The sequence below is a fragment of the Ictalurus punctatus genome, chromosome 22 (genome assembly GCF_001660625.3).
Source record: "Ictalurus punctatus breed USDA103 chromosome 22, Coco_2.0, whole genome shotgun sequence".
NCBI lineage: Eukaryota > Metazoa > Chordata > Actinopteri > Siluriformes > Ictaluridae > Ictalurus > Ictalurus punctatus.
The window spans coordinates 12673965-12698299 of NC_030437.2; the positions used below are offsets into that span (position 1 = coordinate 12673965).

A 24335-nucleotide genomic window follows, 5' to 3' on the forward strand; every position below is an offset into this window, starting at 1 on the left:
AAGAAAGATGATTACTGCAAACCCTGTTCAATCAAATAAAACTTTTTCAACAGCATGATGTTGGTTAAAAGGTCTTACTCAGTAACACACTATGCTAAAATTGACAGAAATTCTAGAAATGATGAGGAAGAAGGTGATTGGAATACATCAGTCTAGGAAGGGTTCCAAAGGGTTCCTATTTCAAAGGCTCTGGGATGCCAAAGGACCACAGTAAGAGCCATTATTTCCAAATGGAAAAATTCAGCATAGTAGTGAACCTTCCCAGATTAGGCAGTCAATGATCTAAAGCATAGGAGTCCTAGTCCTAGAAGTAAATGAACGACTGATCTCCAGTTATCAGAAGTGTTTGGTTGCAGTTATTGCTGCTAAAGGTGGCACAACCAGATTTTAAGTTTAAGGGGGCAAATTGTATTTCACATTGGTCATAGGTGTTGGATAATTTTTTTTTTTTTACTAAAAAAATAAAAACTGTATTGTGTGTTTACTCAGGTTTCCTTTGTTTTATGTTGTATTTCGTTTGAAGATCTAAAACTATTTAGTGTGAGATATACACAAAAACAGAAGAAATCTCTATGGGGCAAATACTTTTTCACATATAATATATATAATATATAACGTTTTCAAATAATCAACTTCATGGTATCACACTATACAGGTGTGACTTATTTTCCTATAACAGTACAGCCAGCCATATGTTACTCATTATGTAACATATATTAATTATATTGTATACACAATGAAAAGAATGGCACTCTCAATTTTACAGCTGGGATTACACTCCAGTATACAGTATGCTTTAATGAAATGATAAAAGTCCACCTAATAGAGTGACATTCTTTGAAATTGGGTTCTCAAACAAAATGACCTCTCATCTTATCTTCACAAGAAAGCATTATGCAAAAGAAAAAGTTTGCGAAGAGCTCCAAGTCATTGGACCAAAAAACTTCAGAAAAATGTATGTAGATATATTATGTAAGCACATCTCATATGCTACCTTGTCATATATATATATATATATATATATATATATATATATATATATATATATATATATATATATATATATATTGAAGAGGATAAAATTTGCAGTGTTTGCACATGAAAACTTGCATTGATCTTATGACGCTTAGTGCACTCTAAGCACTAAAGAAATTTAGTCTAAGCTCAGTAGGTTTAAATCCTGGACAGCCACAGTATAACAGCAGTGGCCAGGAGCTGCTGGAAATAATTGAAAGTTAGATTTATTTCAACCCACTCTCACACAACATTTAGAGGAATTTTGTGGGGAATCATATGAAATAATACACCACTTAACTGCATTCTATACATAACCTGATACATTCTTACATTTTTAAGTTTTGAACAGCTTTTTATGCCACATTTTTATGCAGTGATTTTCTTTTGAATGTGCAACTTTTTGAAAGTGCTTTTTGAGTAAAACCTTTCTATTAGATGGCTCATGCTGAAAAGTATGTTCACCCAAAGCTGTATCAAAAACAATCTTTCCTCAAAACAGTAATTTAATATCCTGAAGGAGTAAGATTAGACCTAATGTCTAAATCACACACAGGATAAGTGATATTGATCGCTCACTTCTACCTGATAGAAACAATCTGATCATTTTCTCTTCACGGCAGATAAAGGAGCACTGCAGGATATGACTTGGCACAGAGTGACAGAATTGCTTTTGCTGTGCCAAAGAGTCATTGCTGATTTAGTTTTTAAGTATGTTTCTGACAATCAACAATAAGACTAAAAGGAACAGGGACTTCTTAAAAATTGTCAGAAATAATAGGGCAATTCATATGTTGTTTCCTGTGTTTGCTGAAGGAAAAATCTTGTTTAAAGTCTTTCCTTCAGCAAACACTGGAAACAGCATATGCATGAACTGTTTGGCCAAACAAACAAACAAAACAACAAAATAGTTATAACTGCTCATTAGTTTTGCATGAGTGACATTTACAAATGTTACTGGCTCCATATTGTAACAAAATAAGTCAAGCATATTCTCTTTTATTTAGACTGTGAAAATGCAGGTATATTTCAGAAAGGCAAATTCCTTCAGCCCAGATACAATAAGAACAGCAAAGGTCAAAGCCAGAGAACTACTAAATCTACTGGGAAGAGAGAGTTAACAGAAACAAAGTACATAACATAGAGAACTAATAAAAAACTGGAATTGAAAAAGACCTATGATACATTTTCAAAAGTCTCAGTAATTATTTACATCATGATAGGCAGTATAGGAAACTATGAAGGGTCGAAGCACAAGTGAATTGAGGTGAGCAGGATTAATGAACACTGAAAGACACATGGCAGTCTATAGAAAAAAGGCCCAGGAACAGGAAGGAAAAACACAGGAACAAGAAGTAGAAAAAGAAAAACAATATAAAGAGAAGACTTGCTGTGTAAAGTACCAGTCAGTCTAATGAAGTAAAAAAGTACATTTCCATTTTGATTTACTGAAAAAAATCAGTTTAATACTTTATTCAGGGCTATTTCTCAATTCTTAATCAACAGTGTGTAATACTTATACAGTGGAATTGCTCAGTAATACTGAACAAATGGTTCTATAAGCAATATCATTACTCAAATAAAATGTATAAATTAAAACAGCAACAGTAATGACAACAATTACTACAACAACAATTATAAGAACAACAATAATAATATTCACTTGGCAAACCAAATTACTTGGCAATGTGTGTGTCCCTTTCCTATTTAAAATATGCATGTTTCATTTGTAATACAGTTAAACAAATTATTAAATAAAAATGTACCATGAGTTTAATGCATTTTCAGCTGTACTAAAAGTATTTGTCATGTTTCAGAGTGACAGCTATATACAGCCAAAAGCTCCCCAATGGAACCTTTGAGCAAGTACACTGTGTGGCTGATGAAATGGCTAAACTAGCAGAACACTGCTGCCAAGATGATGCAAGTCTTGACTGTTATGACAAAAGGGTAAGCTATCAGTTATGTTGATGTGTAGTAACTGTCTGAGATTCTTCTTTAAAATCCAGTCATTCCAGTGAGGTCAATGATTTCCATTTGAAAGCTCGGAGGAGAAAAAGTGAGACATAATGACAATAATGTATCCTCAAACTGCCTTCATCCGCTGTACATATTCATATAATTCCATGGAATACAATTCATAAAAGACTCTGGTCCCATCATTTTCTTGCTCTTATTTTAACAGCTACTTTGGGATTAACTAGATAAAATGTTCATACGGTTTCATTCCAAAATCAGAAATCATGAATATAGGCAAAATAAATGGCTCTGGTGTAATCCAACTGCACTCTAACATGAATTGTGAAACTCTCATACTCTGTCCTCTCAACATGAGATGTCAGATGTAGAGGCCTAATTTTGAATATACCCATTTCACACTTAATTACACCTGTTAATATGCTATTGTGGAATGTAATTGCTCATTGTTAGCAGGAATTGTCCTGTCAGGATGCAGCATTCTGCAATGCTCTGTGTGTGTCTGTGTTTTGAAATGTCCTGTGTATAAACACTATGAATAAATAAATAAATAAATAAATACTACCACTGAATGTTTCAACATAGTCATCTCTGTCAAATATGGCATATCTCCTTTGGTTTTATATTTTCCATGGGGACAATGCTTACTGGTAATTGAAAATGTCTTTTCTGGCCCTTTTCTGTCTTTTCTGTCAGCCTTGATTAAGGAGGAAAATAACAAAATGTGTGAATAAAACTGACAACATACTAAGCAGTTCATTTATGATCAATTGGTAAACACAAGAACCAGCAAAAGATGTAGAGAAAGATTGTTAATGGAGGGAAATCTTACACTAATAATAATTTATTAAAACGTACTGACAATAAAAGTGAGGTTCTTCTGATTGGCTCTAAGTCCACACTCTCCATAACTCCCCCTTTCACTACCTTTCATTGACGACAGCACGGTTAACATTTCCTCTCAAACAAAGAACCTTGGTGTCAAATTTGACTGTTTACTCATTTTTAGTTCTCACATCAATAATATCTCACATACTGCCTTCTTCCACCTTCGCAATATTGCTAAACTCCACCCGTCCCTCTCATATTGTCACGATTTCCCCTCACGCACAGCGCTGGAGCTCGCAGCATGCTCTGAAACCCTAAGCGTGAGCTTGAAGCACGAGCGCGCACTTCCGGGTTTTTCAATGACATTGACTTTGTTTACTTTTGACATGTGTGTTTTGTTATGGTTTATGTCCTGTCACCACCCCTGTATTGTTTTTGGTAGTTTCCCTTATGCTTCATCATTGTACTCAGCTGTGTTGTGTTTCACCCTTGATTTTGTTGAGTATTTAAACCTCTCGTGTCTCTTTGCTCGTTGCAAAGTATTGAGTGCTATCACCATGCCAAGCATTTGTTCCTCATGTTTTGTTTTATGGTTTTTGATCTTGTTTCTCATTTCATGCTTTGCTTTGCCTGTTTCATGCCCGTTTGCTGATTGCCTGACCCTTTGCCTGCTTGACTGTGCTATTGATTCACAATTTGGACTTGTCTGCCTGCCTCTCTTTAATAAACCTCTTATATACACTTGCATCTGTCTCAACCTCCATTATGTGACACATAACAGCACTCAAGTATTTATTCATGCTCTGGTCATCCCGTACTGACTACTATCATGCCATCCTCTTTGGCTTATCTGATAAACTTCTCCACCAACTCCAAATTATTCAAAACTCAGTTGCTAGAATTATAACTCACATAAAGTCCACTGACCATATCATACCCTCCCTTATTCAGCTCCACTGGCTTCCTGTCCAACAACGAGTTCACTATAAAATTCTACTGCTCGTGTTCAAAGCCATTCATGATCTGGCTCCATCCTACCTCTCATATCTTCTTTATCCTTATACCCCTACCCATTCTCTATGATTCTCCTCAACATCTCTACTCACTGTTCCTGCTTTTAAACTCAGCACTATTGATGCCAGAGCTTTCAGTTGCTCTGCTCCCAAACTCTGGAACTCACTCCCACTGCATATTCATCAGCTGGAGTCTATTTCACAGTTCACATCCCAGATTTAAACACATCTGTCCAAATGAGCTTATTCATTATAATGAACTCCTCTATATTATTGCTTCATCTATTTTTATTTTATGTATCTATTTTAACTATGCTGTTCTTATTGTATGTTGTCTTTCTGTAAGGTGTCCTTGAGTGTTATGAAAGGTGTCAAAAAATAATGATGATGATGATGATGATGATGATGGTGATGATTATTATTATTATTATTATTATTATTATTATTATTATTATTATTATTATTACTACTACTAGATAGTTACTAGCAAGAATGAAAACTGTAATGGCTGACATGAAATTTTGTAGTAATACCTTTTATAATAACTGTGATACATTTGCTCAATTCAGTAGAGTTTCCCATTGAGCAAAAATGTGCCACATTGAAATTCTGTTTCCAGGAGCTTAGTTATGAAATAAAGTAATGCGAGTGCATACAGTGTCCAGCCTCTGTCCAAAACAGAGAAATGTTTTCACTTGGAAATGTGGAAACCATGATGACTTTAGAAATTGGTGCCAAAGTATCTTTGCATAATAAAGTATCTTAGTTTATTAAGCAAAGTTTGAATTAATTCCCACTATAGTTGCAGAATGCCAAAATAAGCCTGTGTGATGGCTCGTAGGTAGCAACTAATATATTTATAAATATCAGGAATAAGCAATAAATAATAATTAAATAATAAACTCTGGTGATAAGTGGAGTCATTTGCCTCACTGTGGCTTTGGAGGCAGAAAATCAATAGAAAAGGAGCTGCTTGTATGCACACACAATTAAAGCTGGGACGATAGCAAACAATTACTGTTGTCATAAATCTTCTTATAATTTCTCAAGACTAATTTTTACTTTTTTTCCACTGGCATTCTGCCCTCTATGCTGTCGTCAAGTAAAAAGAGATAAATAGTTTTTGCAACTTTTGGAAACACTCTGCAGCACAGGTGCTGCTCATAGGATTACATATCAATCGTACACTGGAGGCTGAGGGGGAAAAAAGTTGTTTGAAAACAGCCTTAGCATTTTTTAATACATGAAAAACTAATAAAATGAAATAGCCAATACGTGTGATTCATAATGGCTTTTTATTAAGCAAACAAACACATTAAAAGTGTGGCCAAATGAACAGACAAGAATAACATGTGGTCATAATGCATAATTTATTACCTCAATAGATGCTGCTTGCAGTTACTCACTGTCCTGTATCATACATGAGATAATCTAGATTTTTGTCTTCTGTAAACTAAAAATTTTGTTTTTGCTTTGTGTTTTTTAAAATATTTTTGTGGTTGACATTTAACAGGCACCGATATTTGCATGTTATAATGGTCATAATGCAAAGATAGAGGACACTCATATTAAATATGTCCATCTCTATAAGGCCACAGAAATCTCAGACAAGTCTTGTAGGAAGTCTCACCATTCCCCAAGCACCCGGGCATTGAGAAGTGTTGCACCATCCAAGGTGATGAGAGGAAATTGTGTTTGGCCATGCTGTGTTGTTCAGCAGATGAACTCCCGTCCCTGCTGGAGCCCTCACCTGAGGAGATCTGTACTCAATATACTAAGGACCACAGCAGCTATGCTCTAAGATAGGATGTGGGAAGCTCATAAATTTTGGTATAAGTAACAGTTTACTTCCTGCATAAATACTATATTGTTACACTGTTATAACACTAACAAAATAAGCACGTCATTTATTTTCTCTAAAGAGAACAAATCTAGTGGGAAACTCTTTTCCGTTCAGAGTGCATTTTTCATGATCAGATCCTTTCTGGTTGCTAGCAACAGGCTAACTACAAACTGGCATAATAGACAGTAAACGTAAATAAGTGACAAGGCTAATATAATTTAACACATTATGATATCAGTGAGTGTTGACACAGTTTAGTTGCACACTGATGCAAAAAATTCCAGTAGCTTGCATAAATATTCACCCCCTTTTCCACGGTTTTTAGTGCTACTACCTGGGATTGGAATGGATTTTAGGGCATTACTGCAACCAAGAGGCCAAGTATAACCTTCAAAATGATGCTACAACCACCACACAGTCACGAAAAAAAGAAAATACACCCACCTTCAATTCTGTTTTTATTTATCAGGGCCCGTCATTTAATGTCAGTTGACTCGCCAGCCCATTCTGCCACCCAGCACAGCTTTCCAGGCTGGCCAACCAACTTGTCACTCAACTCAGCCTCCCGGCACAGCTTCCATTCCATCTAGATACCTGGCACAACTCATGCCAGTTGACCTGCCATATCACTCAGCCACACAGCACCGCTTTTAGTCCTGCCAATTGATCTTCCACCTCACCCAGCACAGATTCTAATACAGACAAGTGATTTTCCACCTTACCCAGTCACCCAGCACAGCTTCTAATCCATGTCACCCAGCCAGAATGACCTGCCACTCTATCTAGCCACCTGGCACAGCTTCCATTTCTGTCAATTGCCCTGCCACTTAATTTTTTTTTTTTTGAGAGCTCACATTAAATATATTCAACAGGGTAAATCTTTCAATTTTAAACCCACCTGGGTCCAATTGTGTGCTGACCAGAGCATGTGAGCGGAGTTAGTGGGAGGCAGAGCACTGATAATTCCACTGAAGCGGAGATTGTCTTTCTTAAGATTCCACTCCACTTGCTCAGTCTGCTCAGCGCCACTCGCAAAACCCAGAATGAACATTGTGATATGCTGGTTTGAGAAACTGCAAAATAAGCCATAGTGTTGATGTAAATAAAATAATGATTCAGTTCATTTCAGTTCAGTTTAATCTGTATAGCACTTTTAACAATGGGCATTGTCCCAAAGAAGCTTTACAGAAATATGTAAATTCTCTATACTCTATATACAGTACTGTGCAAAAGTCTTAGGCACTCAATTTTATTTAGTACAAACTTTGTAATAGATTTTTAATTTATGACTTCTACATTATTGAGTCAGTACAGAAACATTTTAGATTTCCAAACATCAGTTTTCCAGCACAAAATTAAATGTTACAGTAAAGTAAGTAAAGAAAGCAGCATATTAAATGGTAAGAGACACTTTTCAGACAAAAAACACAATGAAGGCTGTTGGATTTTGCTTCAAAAATAAGAAGCAACAAAGCAAGAACCATGGCTGATTCTGCAAGATGCTCAATAAAACTTACCAGCTAATTTCCTTATAAAACTGCACTAATTCTACCTGAGACTACCTTTTTTTTTTTTTTTTAAGCAAAGGGTCATCACACCAAATATTGCCTTTGTTTCATTTATTACTGTTTACTGCTATTTCTAGTATTTTTTTTTAAGAACAATATTTAAAAAATGGTATTTAAAAAACAGATTGAAGTTTGCAGGCGATCATCAGTATGAAGCCGTTGCCATTTTGAGGACAAAAAAATAACTGTTGGCCCATAATGGTCATACACTATGTATGGAGCAAAAATTGTGAGGATTTAATTCAAAGAACACCATACAACCTGTGAAGCATGGGGTGGCAGCATCATGTTGTGGGGTGTTTTGCTGGAAAATGGACTGGTGAACTTCAAAACACAGATGATATTATGAGGAAGGAGGATTATCTAGAAATACTGAAGCTAGATTTCTAGAACCATCTTAAGACATCAGCCAGAAAGTTAACATTTAGTTTGCAACTGGGTCTTTCCAGCAGAATAATGATACTTAACATACCTCCAAAGGAACACAATAACTTAAACACAACAAAGTGAAAGTGTTGGAATGTTCATCATAAAAAAAATTGTGGAACAAAAAAAGCGTGTCCAAGCAAGGATGCCCATAAACTGAAGTTACACCATTTCTGTCAGTAGGAGTCAGCAAAAATTCCAGCAAAGTATTTGTGCAAGAAAAGAAACTTGTACAAGGCTGCCACATGCATTTGATTCAGGTTAAGAAGTTACAAGGCAAATGCCACAAAAATACTAGCAAAGTGTACGTAAAACTTTGACTCACTGAAAATATGATATAATAAATAAAATCTAAAATAAATCTTTCTTTAAAGTAGATACTCTAATTGACCTAACACAGGAAATGTATGGTAACATGCAATGTGTGTATAAAATCTTTAGCTATGTGTATGTAAACTTTTGACCTTAAGTAGGGCGAGCTGCAGAATTGGAAGCTATCCCAGGAGATTTGACAGGTCAAGTGGGGTTATTTTATATGGGATGTTGTGCAAACTGCTTCATGAAAGAAAGTCTGGCCATGTTGGCCCAGATGTGCCAGTACCTTCTGACAGACAGAGGGATAGAGAGTTGTAGGGGTTGGCTGTGACATCCCCAGTGCTGGTTGTTTTGCTGATGCAATGTTTATGGCAACTGTCCTTAGTGGAGATGAAAGAAAGCCCTCCACTGAGGGCTATTTGGCAATACAATATGCTGGAAATGTGTTTTGAGATGTTGTACATCCCATACCCTATGAACACACGGGATTAAACAAATATGTATGCATTATTTGGGAAAGCCCATCCTTTTCAAAGATGTTTTTCAAGGCCAAGTCTTTATTTCAAAAGGCTTAATTCATGCATTGCACCAATGATGTTCTCTAGAAGAGAGAATAACTCCTTGTTGAGCTTTGTTTATGTAAAAAGAAAAGACAAGACAAACAGATTTTTTTTGTTTGAAACCAAGACAATATTTGGTGAGACCAGTGCCCAAGACCAAGACAAATATCAATAACTCCAAGACAAGTCCATGTCAATACAGAAAACTTGAGACTGGACTTGAGTCCAAGACCAGACTTGAGCTGTACTGTCAGATATTATTTACAGCATTTACAATAGTCACAAACTACACTCAGTGGATCTGGAGCCTCTCATAGCACCAACGAGGGTGAGGTGGGAATACACCCTGAATGGTATGTCATTGTATCACAGCATCCTTCTTAATTTTTTGAAAACAAAAATACATGAGTATTTATGACACCCAATCCTTACCTAATGAAACAAAATACAGCTTATCTGCATGGTGTGATTTATGTGCACACTTCGGATTTAGTGTTAAGAAGTTGGTAGAGCATAGTGGAAAGTAAACGTTAAATACTTTTAAATTTACATTTAGAAATATGTAGTGCTAAAGCACTAAAAAAAATTCTGAATTAATTATATTAGGATCACAACAGACATTAAGCTTTACACCAATATATGCAATATATATTTTATCACTGCAGTTCAAGCGTGAGGCATTATTTGCTGTGTCACACTCAGTTTGTAGTGTGTTCCCTTCTTATTCTGTAGCACATACAGTTTCTTGACTACTTCTCCCACTTTTTTTGACTGGCCATTCTCTCTCTCTCTCTCTCTCTCTCTCTCTCTCTCTCTCTCTCTCTCTCTATCTTCATTTGTGCTGTCTCTCATTTCAGCTCCTTTTTCCTCCTCGGTGTGCTTGTACTATCTCAAGCCAACAGACATTTTACATGTTTTTTTTTTTTTGTTTTGCAGTTTAAAATCCACTGGGATTTTCTCCCCCCTGCATTCATATGTCATGTTTTTGTCGTGCCATCTGTTTCATCATGCAGTGCTACATGCAATACACGTCAATTATTTTCACCATCTACACAAAGCTGAATTTTAATATTGGCATTTGGATTCTGAAAAGTTAAGTCTGTTACTAGTTACAGTAGTAGACTTCAATAGAAGTGTATTTCTAAATAGAAACAGAAGCACATTTATATACAGTCCCATAGACTTTGGAGATTGCATGACTTTCAAATTGTATTCTGTTGTATATTAGAGGCTAAACGTATCAGTCATTTGAATCTAAGAGATTGCTTATTCTGATGCTTATTTCATTAATTATTCACATTGAATAAAATGTTCAGTGTCACATCACAGATGCGCTGCTTTCTATGCCCGTTTTCCGACCCGCTTCCTGCATTGCTTTGGAGATCAATTTTACACCTTAAGCAAATATCAACCTTCCTGTCTTATTGAAGGTGTCTCAAAGGAGACACACATTTAAGTCACTGCATAAATATTTTTTCAATAGTCAAAGCACTCATGAAGAACATCCATCCAGTCTATATTCTTACTTTTATTTTCCTCGGGAGCAAACATTATTATTTGAGGATAGAAGAACCTATAAATCTTCTCAAAAAATTGTGGGAAAAAAGTGTCAAGTTTAAAAAAAAAACAATTTTTTGCTATTCTGCTATTTAATTTTGATTTTTTTATTTAAAAAAATTATATCCCTGCATTATTATATACAAATCCATTTATCAATCCCCCCCACAGTGCTAGCTATTCAAAAAGCAGTTACAGGTCAAAATTGCATCTGGGACTCTCTTATTACATGTAAGATCACAATCAGATGTGTTATTCAGAGTAGCAGTTCACCTTTTCAGTGAATTGCATGCTACTTTGGCAGGGTGCATGGAAAATAATAAGATACTGCATCCTTCAGAGAGTGTTTTATTGCTTTTTGTGGTTCACAAATAGACCTACTTACTTTTAATTCTTACTTACTTACTTACTTATATATGTACACCTGGTAACGATGCTGAGATAATCAGCTTGCCATGCTAACTATGTATCAATAATGAAGCAAGAGTTCCTTTCACAAGAATTCCAGTGCAAATGTTGCCACAATGGTCACCACAGTCCTGGGAGAACATGAGGCTGATTTCATGAATAGATACATGAATACAAAAACTTAAGGTAGTGCATTTACATTATCTGGCCAAACGTATGTGGACACCTGATCATCATAACCCAACTACTGCCAAAGTTGAATGCACATAATTGTCCAGTATGTGTTTCAAAGCTTTAGTTTTAAGATTTCCCTTCACTTGAACTAAGAGGCCCAAACCTATTCCAGCAAGACAATACTCCTGTGCACAAAGCAAGCTTCCCATGAAGACACGGTTTGCCAAGGTTGGCGTGGAAGAACTCAAGTAGCCTGCACAGAGCCCTGACCTCAACCCCACTGAACACCTTTGGGATGAACTGGAACACCAATTGCACTCCAGGCCGCCCAACCTAGCATCACTGTCTGACCTCCCTAATGATTCCATGGCTAAATGAGCACAAATCCCCACAGCCACGCTCCAAAATCTAGTGGAAGGCCTTCCCAGAAGAGTCGTTATAACAGCAAAGAGGGTACCAACTTTGGAATGGAATGTTCAACAAGCACGTGTTGGTCTGGTGTCCACACACTTTTGGCCACATAGTGTGTCTATTAAACTGACTGAATTGTGATTTTTATGCAGAAATATTACAGCTACCATTAGTAATATTTGGTAGGAGCAACCTCTCAGAAGAGCCACAATTCATGTCATGGACTCCACAGTGTGTTTTCAAACATTGTGGCATTATGTTGGAAACATGAGTCTCCCGTTCTGCCACATTCCAAAGGTACTCTAATGGATTATGATCTGGAGACTGGGGAGGACATTGAAGTACACTGAACACATTGTAATGTTCATGGAACCGTCTGTGATGACTTGTGATTTGCGGTATGGTGCATTACGTGATGGAAGTAGCCATTTTATTAACAAAAAGGGATGCATGTGGTCAGGAACAATACTCAGGCTGTGGCATTCAAACGATATTAGATTAGAATTAATGCGGCCAATGTGTGCCAAGAAAACATTCCCCACACCATTACACCACCACCAGCAGCAACTGTTGAACCAAGGCAGGTTGGGTCCATGAATTCATGTTGTTGATGACAAACTCTGACCCTACCATCTGCATGTTGCAGCAGAATTCTTCAGTTTCTGTTCTTCAGATTCTTCAGTTTTTCTGGTCTTAAGTTGTCTGGTTTCGGTGAGCCTATGTTTCTGGTTTTGACTGGCATGGTGGAATGCAATGTGGTTTTGCGCTGTTGTAGCCCATGTTGTGCTTTCTGAGATGCTTTTCTGCTCAAAGAGTTACCATAGCCTTCCTGTCAACTCACACTCAGAGGTCAAAGAAGCAAGGCATTTCCAACTGTAGAACTGGATTTTTTCCCCTTTTTCATACATTTCTGTGTCAGCAATGGAAACCATTGTAGGTGAAAATCTCAGGAGATCAGTACATTCTGAAATACTCAAATCAGACTGTCTGACACTAACAGCCACAGACCAAGTCACTGCAGTCACATTTTCCAGAATTCTGGTGTATAATGTGAAAATTAGCTGAAGTTCTTGTATTGTATCAGCATAATTTTATGCTTTGCACTGCTGTCATATGAATTAATTGCATGAATCAGCAGTGTTACGAGAGTTGCTAATGAAGTGGGAGCAGGGTAGCATGCAGCGTGTTTGTGTATATGTGTGTGTGTGTGTGTGTGTGTGTGTGTGTGTGTGTGTGTGTTCATGTGTGTGTGTTCCTGCCTGGCTTGCAGCCTGTGTTCTGAGGATTAGCTACTTTACATGTTATGAAATGCTCTTTCGTGAATAGCTCACAATAGTGGTTTTTATACCACAGAGTGTGAAATTCACAAATTGAACCTCCATCAGCTTGAAATGGAATCAAACTAGAATTGTTCTTGAGACCAGACAGCGGTAGCACAGACAGAAAAGCTTCTCTTTTCTATCTGCTAACTGGAACTAATACTAGTTTGGTACATCCTGTACTAAATGGCTTAAACACACATTAATCAGATGTTCATTGTTTACATATACTCTTACAAACAAAGCATTGGGTCAACAACAAAAATTAAAGCAGCATTTTGCTTTAAGCTTTTTGAGTTATGCCAACTACTGGTAGAGTTGCCAATTTGAAAACAAATAAACAAAAAGAGCCTGAGCTTCTGAATATATTTGTATAACCCTTTGATGATAGAATGTACATATATAAGATGTAAATTCTAACACAAGTCTTACATGCAGCACACTAAGGTCTGTGTGATACATTTTATACAAGCCTACCATGAACTGGGAATACAAAATAGGCTATCAAGTTTTAAGGTCACGGTGAAACAGGAGTAGTGTGATTTGTCAAAGCATGTTTCTTTTAGAGCAACTGTAAATACTGTATGTATGATTATAATGATCATATTAAGGCTACATGAATGCAGAATGCAAAATGGCATGAAGCTACATTATGCATTGTACCCTGCTATGCCACTTAACTGAAAGACATAGCCTATGCCCCAAACAAATCATTACAAAAGTGTAATGTTTATTTTTATAATATAGCACCCAATGCAAATCTATTGTGATATTAGATATAACATTATATTAATGGATGTTTCATCCCCTCCGATATGCTCCGAATAACGTTAATATTAATTAAGTTAGTTTTTTGCTACAGCAACATTGCAGGGTAGGATTAGCAGAATTCAATGTTTTTTAAAAGCATATAATTACCTATTTTCACTCAGCAGTAGATATAGACCAGCTGCTGGTCTGTGGCAGACTTATGAAAAGATAGCTGATTAGCATGTCTGCACCAGCTTTCATCACAGCCACAAACCAACATTAAATGTTTCACTGAGATTCTGCATTTGCATTCCACCTCTAATTCACTAATTCCATGACACCCAGGCATGTGAAGTGGGTGGGGGAATTCGGTTGTCAATCAAATGTAATTAAGTTACCACAAATTCAATTTTGTGCTTTATTATTTAATGAAGGGTGCACGGTGGCTTAGTGGTTAGCACGTTCGCCTCACACCTACAGAGTCTGGGGTTCGATTCCCACTGTGGCCCAGTGTGTGCGGAGTTTGCATGTTCTCCCCGTGCTGCAGGGGTTTCCTCTGGGTACTCCGGTTTCCTCCCCCAGTCCAAAGACATGCATGGTAGGCTGATTGGCATGTACAAAGTGTCTGTAGTGTGTATGTGATTGTGTGTGTGCCCTGCGATGGATTGGCACCCTGTCCAGGGTGTACCCCACCTTGTGCCTGATGCTCCCTGGGATAGGCTCCAGGTTCCCCGTGACCCTGAAAAAGATGGATGAATGGATTATATAATCAAAGATTTTAAGCTTGGGCTACTATGATACTGTGTTAAAACAATATCGTTTGTGTGTCATTGTGTGTCACTTGATGATGATGATGATGATGATTTTAATCTCACAGCAATACATTTATTTAAGTACTGGCTAAAGGTTACTGTATGGGTTTTTAGAGTGTACCAATAAGTTAATCAGATGCAAAAGCAAATCTATTAAATCCTGGGGCCTGTGATCTGTCTGTTTTTTTTTCTTTTCTTGGTTTAAAGCTGGTAGAGTACACATTTGCTGTAGTTTTTCAATAAATATTCACTTTCTCCCTTTGCTTGGTAGGTATGTATACGAGTTTTCTCGGAGACACAGGAGTATCCCAGCAGGCTTTGTTCCCAATGTGACCCAGAATCACATAAGGATGGCAGAGAATTGCTGTAAGCCCACTGTATCAAGACTCTGCTTTTTCAAAGAGGTACGGAACAAATAAGCTATTTTATTCTTTCTTTTCTGATTAATTTCTAGGAAATGTGCAAAAGGAAATGGTCCTATTCAGCAGTCATCCTTTTTTATGTCACTATTTTAGTCATTATAATACACATTATTATATCTTAATTAGTTTGATATATTATAATGATATTTTTTATTATTGTTATGGTTGTTTTATGATTGTTATTTCTGTTTGTTTGTTTGTCTTTGAGTACTGTATTAAAGTACATCTATAACTGTACATCAGGTACAGTTACTGTACAACTGCACAACTGTTCAGCAGTTATAGGTCAAATGAAGCACTTCCAGGTCCTTATCGGGTGTCCGAAACAATGGTATGATGATGCAAATTTTCCATGAAACACACTGACAAAGCAGTACAGTCCCCTCTGAAATGTTTGGAAGAACAATGCCAATTCAATTGTTTTTGCTGTAGACTGAAGACATTTGGGTTTGAGATCAAAAGATGAATATAAGAAGAGAGTTTAGAATTTTAGCTTTTATTTCCTGGTATTTATATGTAGATGTGTTAAATGACATAGAACGTAGCAGAAGAATGAACTCCGAAGTTTACAGGAATATTTTGTCTGGAGGTTAAAAAAAAGAAATGCATCCAAATTAATCAGGAGGAACTTTATAATGCAGCAAAACAATGATCCAAAACACACTGCCAACTCAACAAATGACTTTATCGGGTTTTAGATAGACAAAGTCAATCACCAGACCTTAGGCCAATTGAGCAGCATTTCGCCTCCTCAAGCAGAGACTGAAGGGAAACCTGCGAAATAAACAACTGAAAGAGGTTACTGTAAAAGCCTGGAAAAGCATCACAAAAGAAGAAACTAACAATTTGGTGATATCAGTGAGTCTCAGGCTTGATGCAGTTATTGCAGGCAAAGGATATGCAACGAAATATTGTGTTATTTACTTTAATTTACTTCTGTTCTTATACTAAATGTCTTGGGTGTCTTTTGGTGGCCTTGTTGTTCCAATAGTTTCAGAGAGGACTGTAGGCATACATTTTTGAATGAACTTGCATGTGAATTTCACATTTACTAATTGACAAAGCACTAATGAAGTGCTAAAGGCCATGAAACTGCTCAGGTGGGATGTCCAGCTGATTAATTTCTAAACATTTCTCACCTTGATGAAATCTGTGAGTAATTGTGCTGAGAATGTTTGAGTAATTGCATGGGTAACAGGTCATCTAAAACAAGAATCTAGGAACTGTCATACTGTCCCAACTTTTTCGGAATTGGGGTTGTATTAGTATCAGGCTTTTTCCCAGGTGGCCTATCTTTATACTAGCATCTTTATACTAGCAACTCTATGTTGTGAAATTTTTATCATGTCTCATACAAGTGTTGTAAAATTTGAAAACCTTATGACAGAACAGTAGCCAGCAGCAACAAAAGAATTTTTGCTACCCTTGATTGGTTTAATTTCCTACTGTATTATGAAACAAAAAGGTTGATTGCATTTGCCACTTGTTCTGCCTTCTAGATAGAGATAATAGAGACTGTATTTATTTATTTCACATTCCACTTTTAAAATATCAGTGTGGTCTCTCATCGCTATGTCCTCTAACAATTGTCCTAATCCTTTTACAGCTCCAGTCACATTCAATTGTGCATTGTATTTAATTTTTCATTTATACTTGCATGTGGTAAATGCCTTTTATCCAGAGCATCTTACAGAACGTATCAGTGTAAAAGTGTGTAATATTTGTGTGGCAGCCTGGAACATGGTCAAATTCAGGCAATTCAGGTGCCTTTTTATGTTTTCTTAAAGTAGAGTTGTCAAAGTATGTTAAAGGCAGAAAACCCAAATTTTACCCTTTTTTTAATGGTCATTTTTGGGTGTTTGCCTGAATTCATATGACAGGTCTTCCCAGGGTGACACACAATTAGGCTAAAAGTTATTTTAAAAAAATAAAAAGTTTTTATAATTAAATAACTAAATCTACTTGCATACTCCAAGTTACCATACAGCATGTTAATGCAAGACACAGCAAGCAATATGCAACTACAGACATGGTATTATATACAGAGCGTACACAGTGATTCATTCATCTGTAGTTCAAAATAGAAATAATGAACCCTGCTTAAAACAGAACATGGTGATAGCAGTGTGTCATGCAGCAGAGATGGTGACAATTGCTTTAGACTGAATTTTTATTCAAAATCTAGCAAAATCAAGTACAAAACACTAGGTGTATTCAATGTTGAGAGACAGGCACATGGTCAGGTTATGAACAATCAGGATATAAGAGATCAAGGCAGCAATCACAATCAAGGTAAACAATCCAGAATCAACACAGCAATCAATCAAGCAGTGGTATGGCAGTTGTGAAACAGAGTTGAACAGATACTTCGCAGTATAAGTTTGGAGTGTACTTATATAGAGGTAGTACTTATATGGAGGTGAGTAGTGATAGCGTCCAGGTGTGTGTAATCGGTAATCTGGTGAAAAAGAACATGACATTGAGTGTGCTTTGTGAGTTTCACAGTCCAATGAGTCCATGTTTGTAGTTTGTGGTTTATTCTGGGGTACAAAGTTTGATGCCGATTCCTGTACAGACATGATATAGTGATGTTGCTAATGATGACCAGAGTTGTGTTCTAAAATGGAAATGCTGGTGATGATAAATGAACAACAAAAATAACTGGGAAAAAATGTTTCTCTCTTTGCAGAGGTTTCAAGAGAGGGGCTCAGCCTGAAGTTTCTCTCCAACATGCGTAACAATGAAGTGAATCTGAAATCTCACAAAACTGGGTAAATGCAACTTTCAGTTATTTCAGAAAAGTTACTGAGCCACTGGTGCATTTGTAGCTCTGTTGGTCTAATTCATTTTATAATGGTTAATTATTCCTGTTAATTCATCTAAAAACAATGCTGTAATATTATATATGAACAAACAACATTTTTCAAATATAATTGTTTAATAATAATGTTAAAGCTAATTAATTGAGTTTATGTTCACCTAAAGAGTAATTCATCACAGAATTTGCCACTAAATTTGCTGTTTCCTGATAATGATAATAAAAAAAGTTTGGACACATCTGTTTTATTATTACTGCTTCTGAGAAATGTTCTACTATTTAAGAATAACAATGAAAGCATGAACAGGTAAGGAATACAACATGGCTATTACAGGAAAATAATCCACCACAGGGTGTTCTGATGCATCCCGGTACCAAGTCACGCCCAGACTGATTTATTTTCCAATAACATCTCTTCATTACCTGTTTTATTTCTCTTAGATCATAGCAATTTGCCAAAACTAACCATGTTTTATTTATTGAAAAATGACATAATTTTTTAAAAAGTCCTTTTCTAGTTATGTTTATTGTTGTGGAATGTCAGTAAAACAAGTTAGGTCCTATTATTACTTACATTATAACATCTATGAACATTCATTCCATCAGCATTCCTAGCATTTTTTAATATTTCTTGAAAATATATATTTTTAAACAGCTACAGAGAAACTGTAAAGCTCCCTGTTCTTTCCTATGTCAGAAAACGTAAAGTTACATCTTTACCTCTAACTGTTAGAAAGCACTGACACTGGAGACTCCTTCCAAATATGCCAAATGAATGTTTCCTTACAGACAATTTTGCAATATTAATAATTAAATTTGTTTTTAATTAGTTTATGAGGAGTTTTATATAACGTTCAAATAACAATTGTTATAGAAACGCCTCCTTTTTGAGGAATACCATTTAATGTTTAAGTAAAAATACATTTCAACTCAGGAATAAATGTATACATAACGCAATAAAGTGCAGTAAAGTACACTACTGACATAAGCTATAAGCCTTTATCAAAATGTATTTAAGACAATAAAATTATATCAAGTGTGTCCAAACATGGTAATGAATAATAACTTAAATGTCATAAATATCACTTGTCTATGTGTTCACCATTTAGCCAGTATATGAAAAAACTGAATGCCAGCAATACCATCTGTCATGGGAAGTAAATAAAAGTACATCTTGCCCATTCTGTTGGCGTCAAGGATGGCTTTCTTTTCAATCAAAGTGCTGCTAGCCAATTTGGGAGTGTCTCTGAGCCCATGCATACAGAAGTAGGCAGCATTCAGCTGTTCTATGACGTTGCAAGAGCATCAGTCCCTGAATCATTTGGTCTGATGCAGTGGCTGGTTTCACATGTTTTGGATTAAGTGTTTGTTAGCTGTCACCCTCACAGATGAAGGGATAGACTTCACCAATGGGTAGAATTAGCTATTGGCTTGGAACCATGAGGAAAATAAATGTCACTTGTCCTATCATTTTAGACTGACTGCATATTTTGGAAGCCTCCTAAGAGTACAATTCAAAGAAGCATTGCCTATTTCAAAGCAGTTTCAGTCTGGGCTTGCAAAATGCTGTTTACCACAGCCTCAATGTGTCATTGACGAGGTAGGGTGAGAGGCTGTACAATCACACTCCCAGCTACATTAACCCTGTTATTCTCCCTTTTGCCTGTAAAGCAGCAGTGATTTTGAGTAATTCTGTCATATTTCCTAAAGATCTTGTTGGGTCTTTCAGAGTATGATCTTCATCTTAACTCTTAGCCAATTGTAACACGTAATGTTATTTCCATAATGTGGCTTATATACAAATTCCTTTAAGGATGTGTATTTTGAAAGCTGCAGCATATTGTATTTTGAAACAGAAATGTTAATCATGTCCAATTTTCCTGTTAGGGATTCAGTGCAATTTTAGTCTTAGAGATTTTAAACTTTTGAACAGGGTGATTGGTGTAATTTCTTCTTTTTTTTTTTTTTTTTTTTTTTTAAAGTTGGTTGTTTTTTTTTTTTCATTTAGTACTGTCCTTCAGAAGCTACATAAGATTTATACATATTTCGCAGAAGACAAAATAATAACAATTTACAAAGATCGTCCTGTTCAAAAGTTTACATCCCCCTGGCTCTTAATGTATCGTGTTGGCTTCTGGAGCATCAGTGAATGTTTGCAGCTTTTGTAATAGTCGTGTATGAGTCCCTCGGTTGTCCTCAGTGTGAATAGATGGATCTGAACATCATATAGCCACTGGAAATGGGTCAAATACAGTATGCAGAAAATGCTGGAAAAGCAAAGAATTTACAGGACCTGGAAGATTTTTCTGAATAACAGTAGGCAGTTTAACTGTTCAGGACAAACAAGGGACTCATGAACAACTATCACAAAACATAAACACAGTCAATGATCATCCAGATAACGACACACAGTATTAAGAATCAAGGGTGTGTAAACTTTTCAACTCGTTCATTTGTGTAAATTTGTGTTATTATTGTGTCTTGTGGACACATCCGTAAACATCTATTATGTGAAATAGCTTATTCAGGACAGCACTAAATAAAAAACAAAATCCAGTTTTATGATGATTTTATTATTATCTTATTATTTTTTAATATTATTAACATTTTGCAGATTCTGCAAGGGGTATATAAATTTATGATCACAACTGTATGTCACATGACCTGGAACAGTATGGCCAGACTGATATTCTGTCATAATCTGTGGTAGTTTATCAGTTTTCAAAAGGTCCTCTGCAAGGACCTTGGCAACATATCTGAAGAACTGCAAAGATGCTGCAGCAAAACCCCTCTAGATGCTATCACCTTCATGGACAGTGTAAAAAGACATCCTGTCACATCTTCAGATCTTCATGTCCCCTCGGCACAGCTCTGCGAGGAAGCTCAACCAAATAGCACAGACAGGTGCATATAAAATATTCTCTTCATATAGATATATTAGGAATGTAACCAAATACGAATATTTTATTCAGAATGAATATCCATCTGGATGAGCTAGAGGTGTGTACTCAGACTGGAAACAACAAAAAATTGCACAAATGTGAGGTTTTACTTTCAGTCATATATGAAGCTTGTGGGACAAACAATGACCACAGTGCAGCACTGTGTGATGCATTTACAGCATTTATTCATAAATCCTTAGTAACTCTCTGGTCAGGGCCAAGGTGGTTGGAATTATTATTTTGTTTATATTTTGGAATATATTTAAGTTACTGTACTGTCTTGTGTTGTTTGCATACATTTGCTTTATGTAAAATGTGTAGGTCACCATGCAATGGGGATAATCAAACAGTTACATGCATGACACTAGCTATGAACTTGAGTGATGTTACTGAGCTTAAGGACCTGTAAGAAGAGCCAGAATTCACAGAGCATGCCGACAATGCTGTAATTTCTTCCTCTATGTTTTCCCACATTGCCTCCTAGTTCATTAAAGAGAGAGAGAGAGAGAGAGAGAGAGAGAGAGAGAAGAAAGAAAGATGAATGCAGGTTTAGGCCACACCCACTTCTGGTTTAAGTCCAAATACAGATACAGATATTTGGGGAAGTTAACAGATACAGTTTGCCTTACAAAGCATTGAATTACACTCCTAATATTTACTTATATGGCAGATACTTTCTTTCTAAATCGGCTTTAGTTTTTTTAGGAAGAATAGAGAGTACCAGATTTAAGCATAGTCGACTATGAAAGACATACTGTAAACATACAGTTAGGATTAGTCTAGCTTGCAATGCTGATCTGCTAATGATTCTGGGTTAATTCTGGGTAGTATTTGTCATATCAAATGTCATAAAAAATGCTCAAAGGGCTACACAACATTTAGATTTTGCATTTATGGAATTTGACAGATGCCCTTATCCAGAGTGATGTTTATCTCATTTATCTAATTTTACACAACTGAGCAGTTGAGGGTTTGCTTAAAGGTCATAGTCCAACTTCTTTACCACTGAGTTACCAATATCTATCGCTCCAACAGACACATTTCTATCTGTTGATACCTGTTCAGCATTTTTTATATTATTTTTGTTTGTTTTTTTATTATTTATGATTAGCTCTAACGTTTCCATTGTATAATTGATCACATCAATTGTTATGAATTAATTTATTAATCATCACCACTTTTACTATTTTTACAATTACCTGCCTTTTGGGTCTTAAAAAACATGATTAATTCTTTCTATTTTTAATTATACACACTATTGATTGTTTTCTGATAAGGTTTTTTTGTAATAGTAAATAGCACATTCAAAACACGTGCCCACCATGATGTTATTCTGAAGTACCAGCTGTACACTGAGATGCAGAGATCCATGTGTGTGAGGTTTATTATAATTTTCCAAAAACCAAGGGTAAACATGGCAGGCAGTGGTTGGTACACAAAGAGTCACAGCAAACATAGGCAGAATAGCAGTACAGAGTTATAATCTTTAAGCAAGGCACGAGTCAGACTGATCAATAGGTTAGTCATGGATAACAATGCTTAACTTTCACAGACAGCTTGGTTGGGAAGACTTTGCAAAAGTCCTGAGACTTCTATGTGTTTATATAGAAAGAGGTACTGAATGAGAATGAGGAACTGCTAGTATTCAAGAGATTGCAGAGAGGGAAATCGACTGGAGCTGCAGTGAGAGGAAGTGAAATGACACATCAGTATGTCAACAAAAATCTGTCATTTGACTTAAGCGTTATGTCAACTTGGCATCAGAATTGATGGCAACAAAGATTTATTTATCATTTAGATTTGTTTTATAATGAAAAATAAATAAATAAACACCTGCCTTTAACCCAAAATCTTTCATCAGTGCAAAGTGAAGAATTTTGGTGTGACTTTCAAATTATTTATCGGCAGAGGTTGTACTTACTGAGCCCAGTTCAATGTTTTCTGCATCTCTATTTCTGTATTTGAACTTCTCTGCTCAGTTTTGCACCTTAGCCTGGCAAACAGATATGCAAATTAGGCTATGACGTGCAGCACACAGCTGATAAAAGGACTCATGTGCATGGGTGGACAAGAAAGGAAGAGTCCATGCTGAGAGGCTGTCAGCTTCCTAGTGAGGCCATGATTCATTTATCCCAGGCTGTAATTAAATGCTCCTCTCTACATGGCTTACTGTACCTTCTATAGTGGAAAAGGAGAAGCAGCCTGAGCCCATAATTTGATCTAGATTCCTGTATTTTTTCAAGACAAGTTAGAACATTATATGCTTGAAGTGTTCAAAAGTACTGCAATTGTATTCGTAACTTGTCTTTTTTTTTTAACCTCTTGTTGTTAGGATTGTAAGTATTTTCGTGATCTCACAAACTAGAGAACAATGGAGTGATCTAGGGAACACATTCCATCTCAGGAAACCAGGCGCACAAACACATTCACAAACTCAGTCAATATACATATTAATGGAATTGAAATACAAAGCTCATCACCATTTTTTCACTTGACTGATCACTTTCAGCTCTTACGCTGGCGCTGAAATGATCACTGAATAATTCAATGCATTCTGTTCTATTTGTTAAATTTCCCATTTATTCATAAATTCCTTCAATCCTTTTCGAACTTTGCTGCCAAAGTTCTTCTTTTTTTGACGAAGATGTGATGGCACAGTTGCATCACCGAACTGTAAAACGGGATAAGTTCATTTAACTCAAAAAAATTGAGGAAACTAATTTCCTCAAAATTTTTAAGTTCATAAATCAATTTCTTTAAGCCAGATACACTTAAATAGAGTTACTTGAGTTAATTTTTTTGTTATATTTAAATGTATTTGGCTTAAAGAAATTAATTTATCAACTTAAAAAATTAGAGAAAACTAATTACCTGAAAATTTTTGAGTCAAATGAACTATCCTGTTTTACAGTGTGACATTGTGAGAGCCCGAATCTAATTACAAACTGAACTGATCATGTATGTCCATTTTGCTACAGCACTTAGCTATTAAAACATCTTGATCAAAGTGTGGCATTGACTATGTGAGGAAATATTGTTACTCTCAATGACCTTTCAGTTTCGTTAACTGAAGTGGTAAAAACGCTTTGTGTGATTATGAAGTCATCTATTATTAGATAATGTTACCATGACAAAACAAGCTGTGGGATATAATGTCATTACAGGATGCAGAAAAATT

General features: G+C 36.1%; 1 protein-coding gene across 1 annotated transcript in view; it reads left to right on the forward strand.

Annotated features, from left to right (window-relative positions):
• gc (GC vitamin D binding protein) overlaps nt 1-24335 on the forward strand; it is a 30677-nt gene that overhangs the window by 142 nt on the left and 6200 nt on the right. The window contains 9 exon segments of the mRNA XM_053674564.1: nt 108-210; nt 2832-2964; nt 6424-6454; nt 6457-6631; nt 15244-15379; nt 17152-17160; nt 18089-18168; nt 19692-19815; nt 20926-21119. Of these exon segments, the coding sequence (XP_053530539.1) occupies nt 108-210; nt 2832-2964; nt 6424-6454; nt 6457-6631; nt 15244-15379; nt 17152-17160; nt 18089-18168; nt 19692-19815; nt 20926-21119 (985 nt within the window).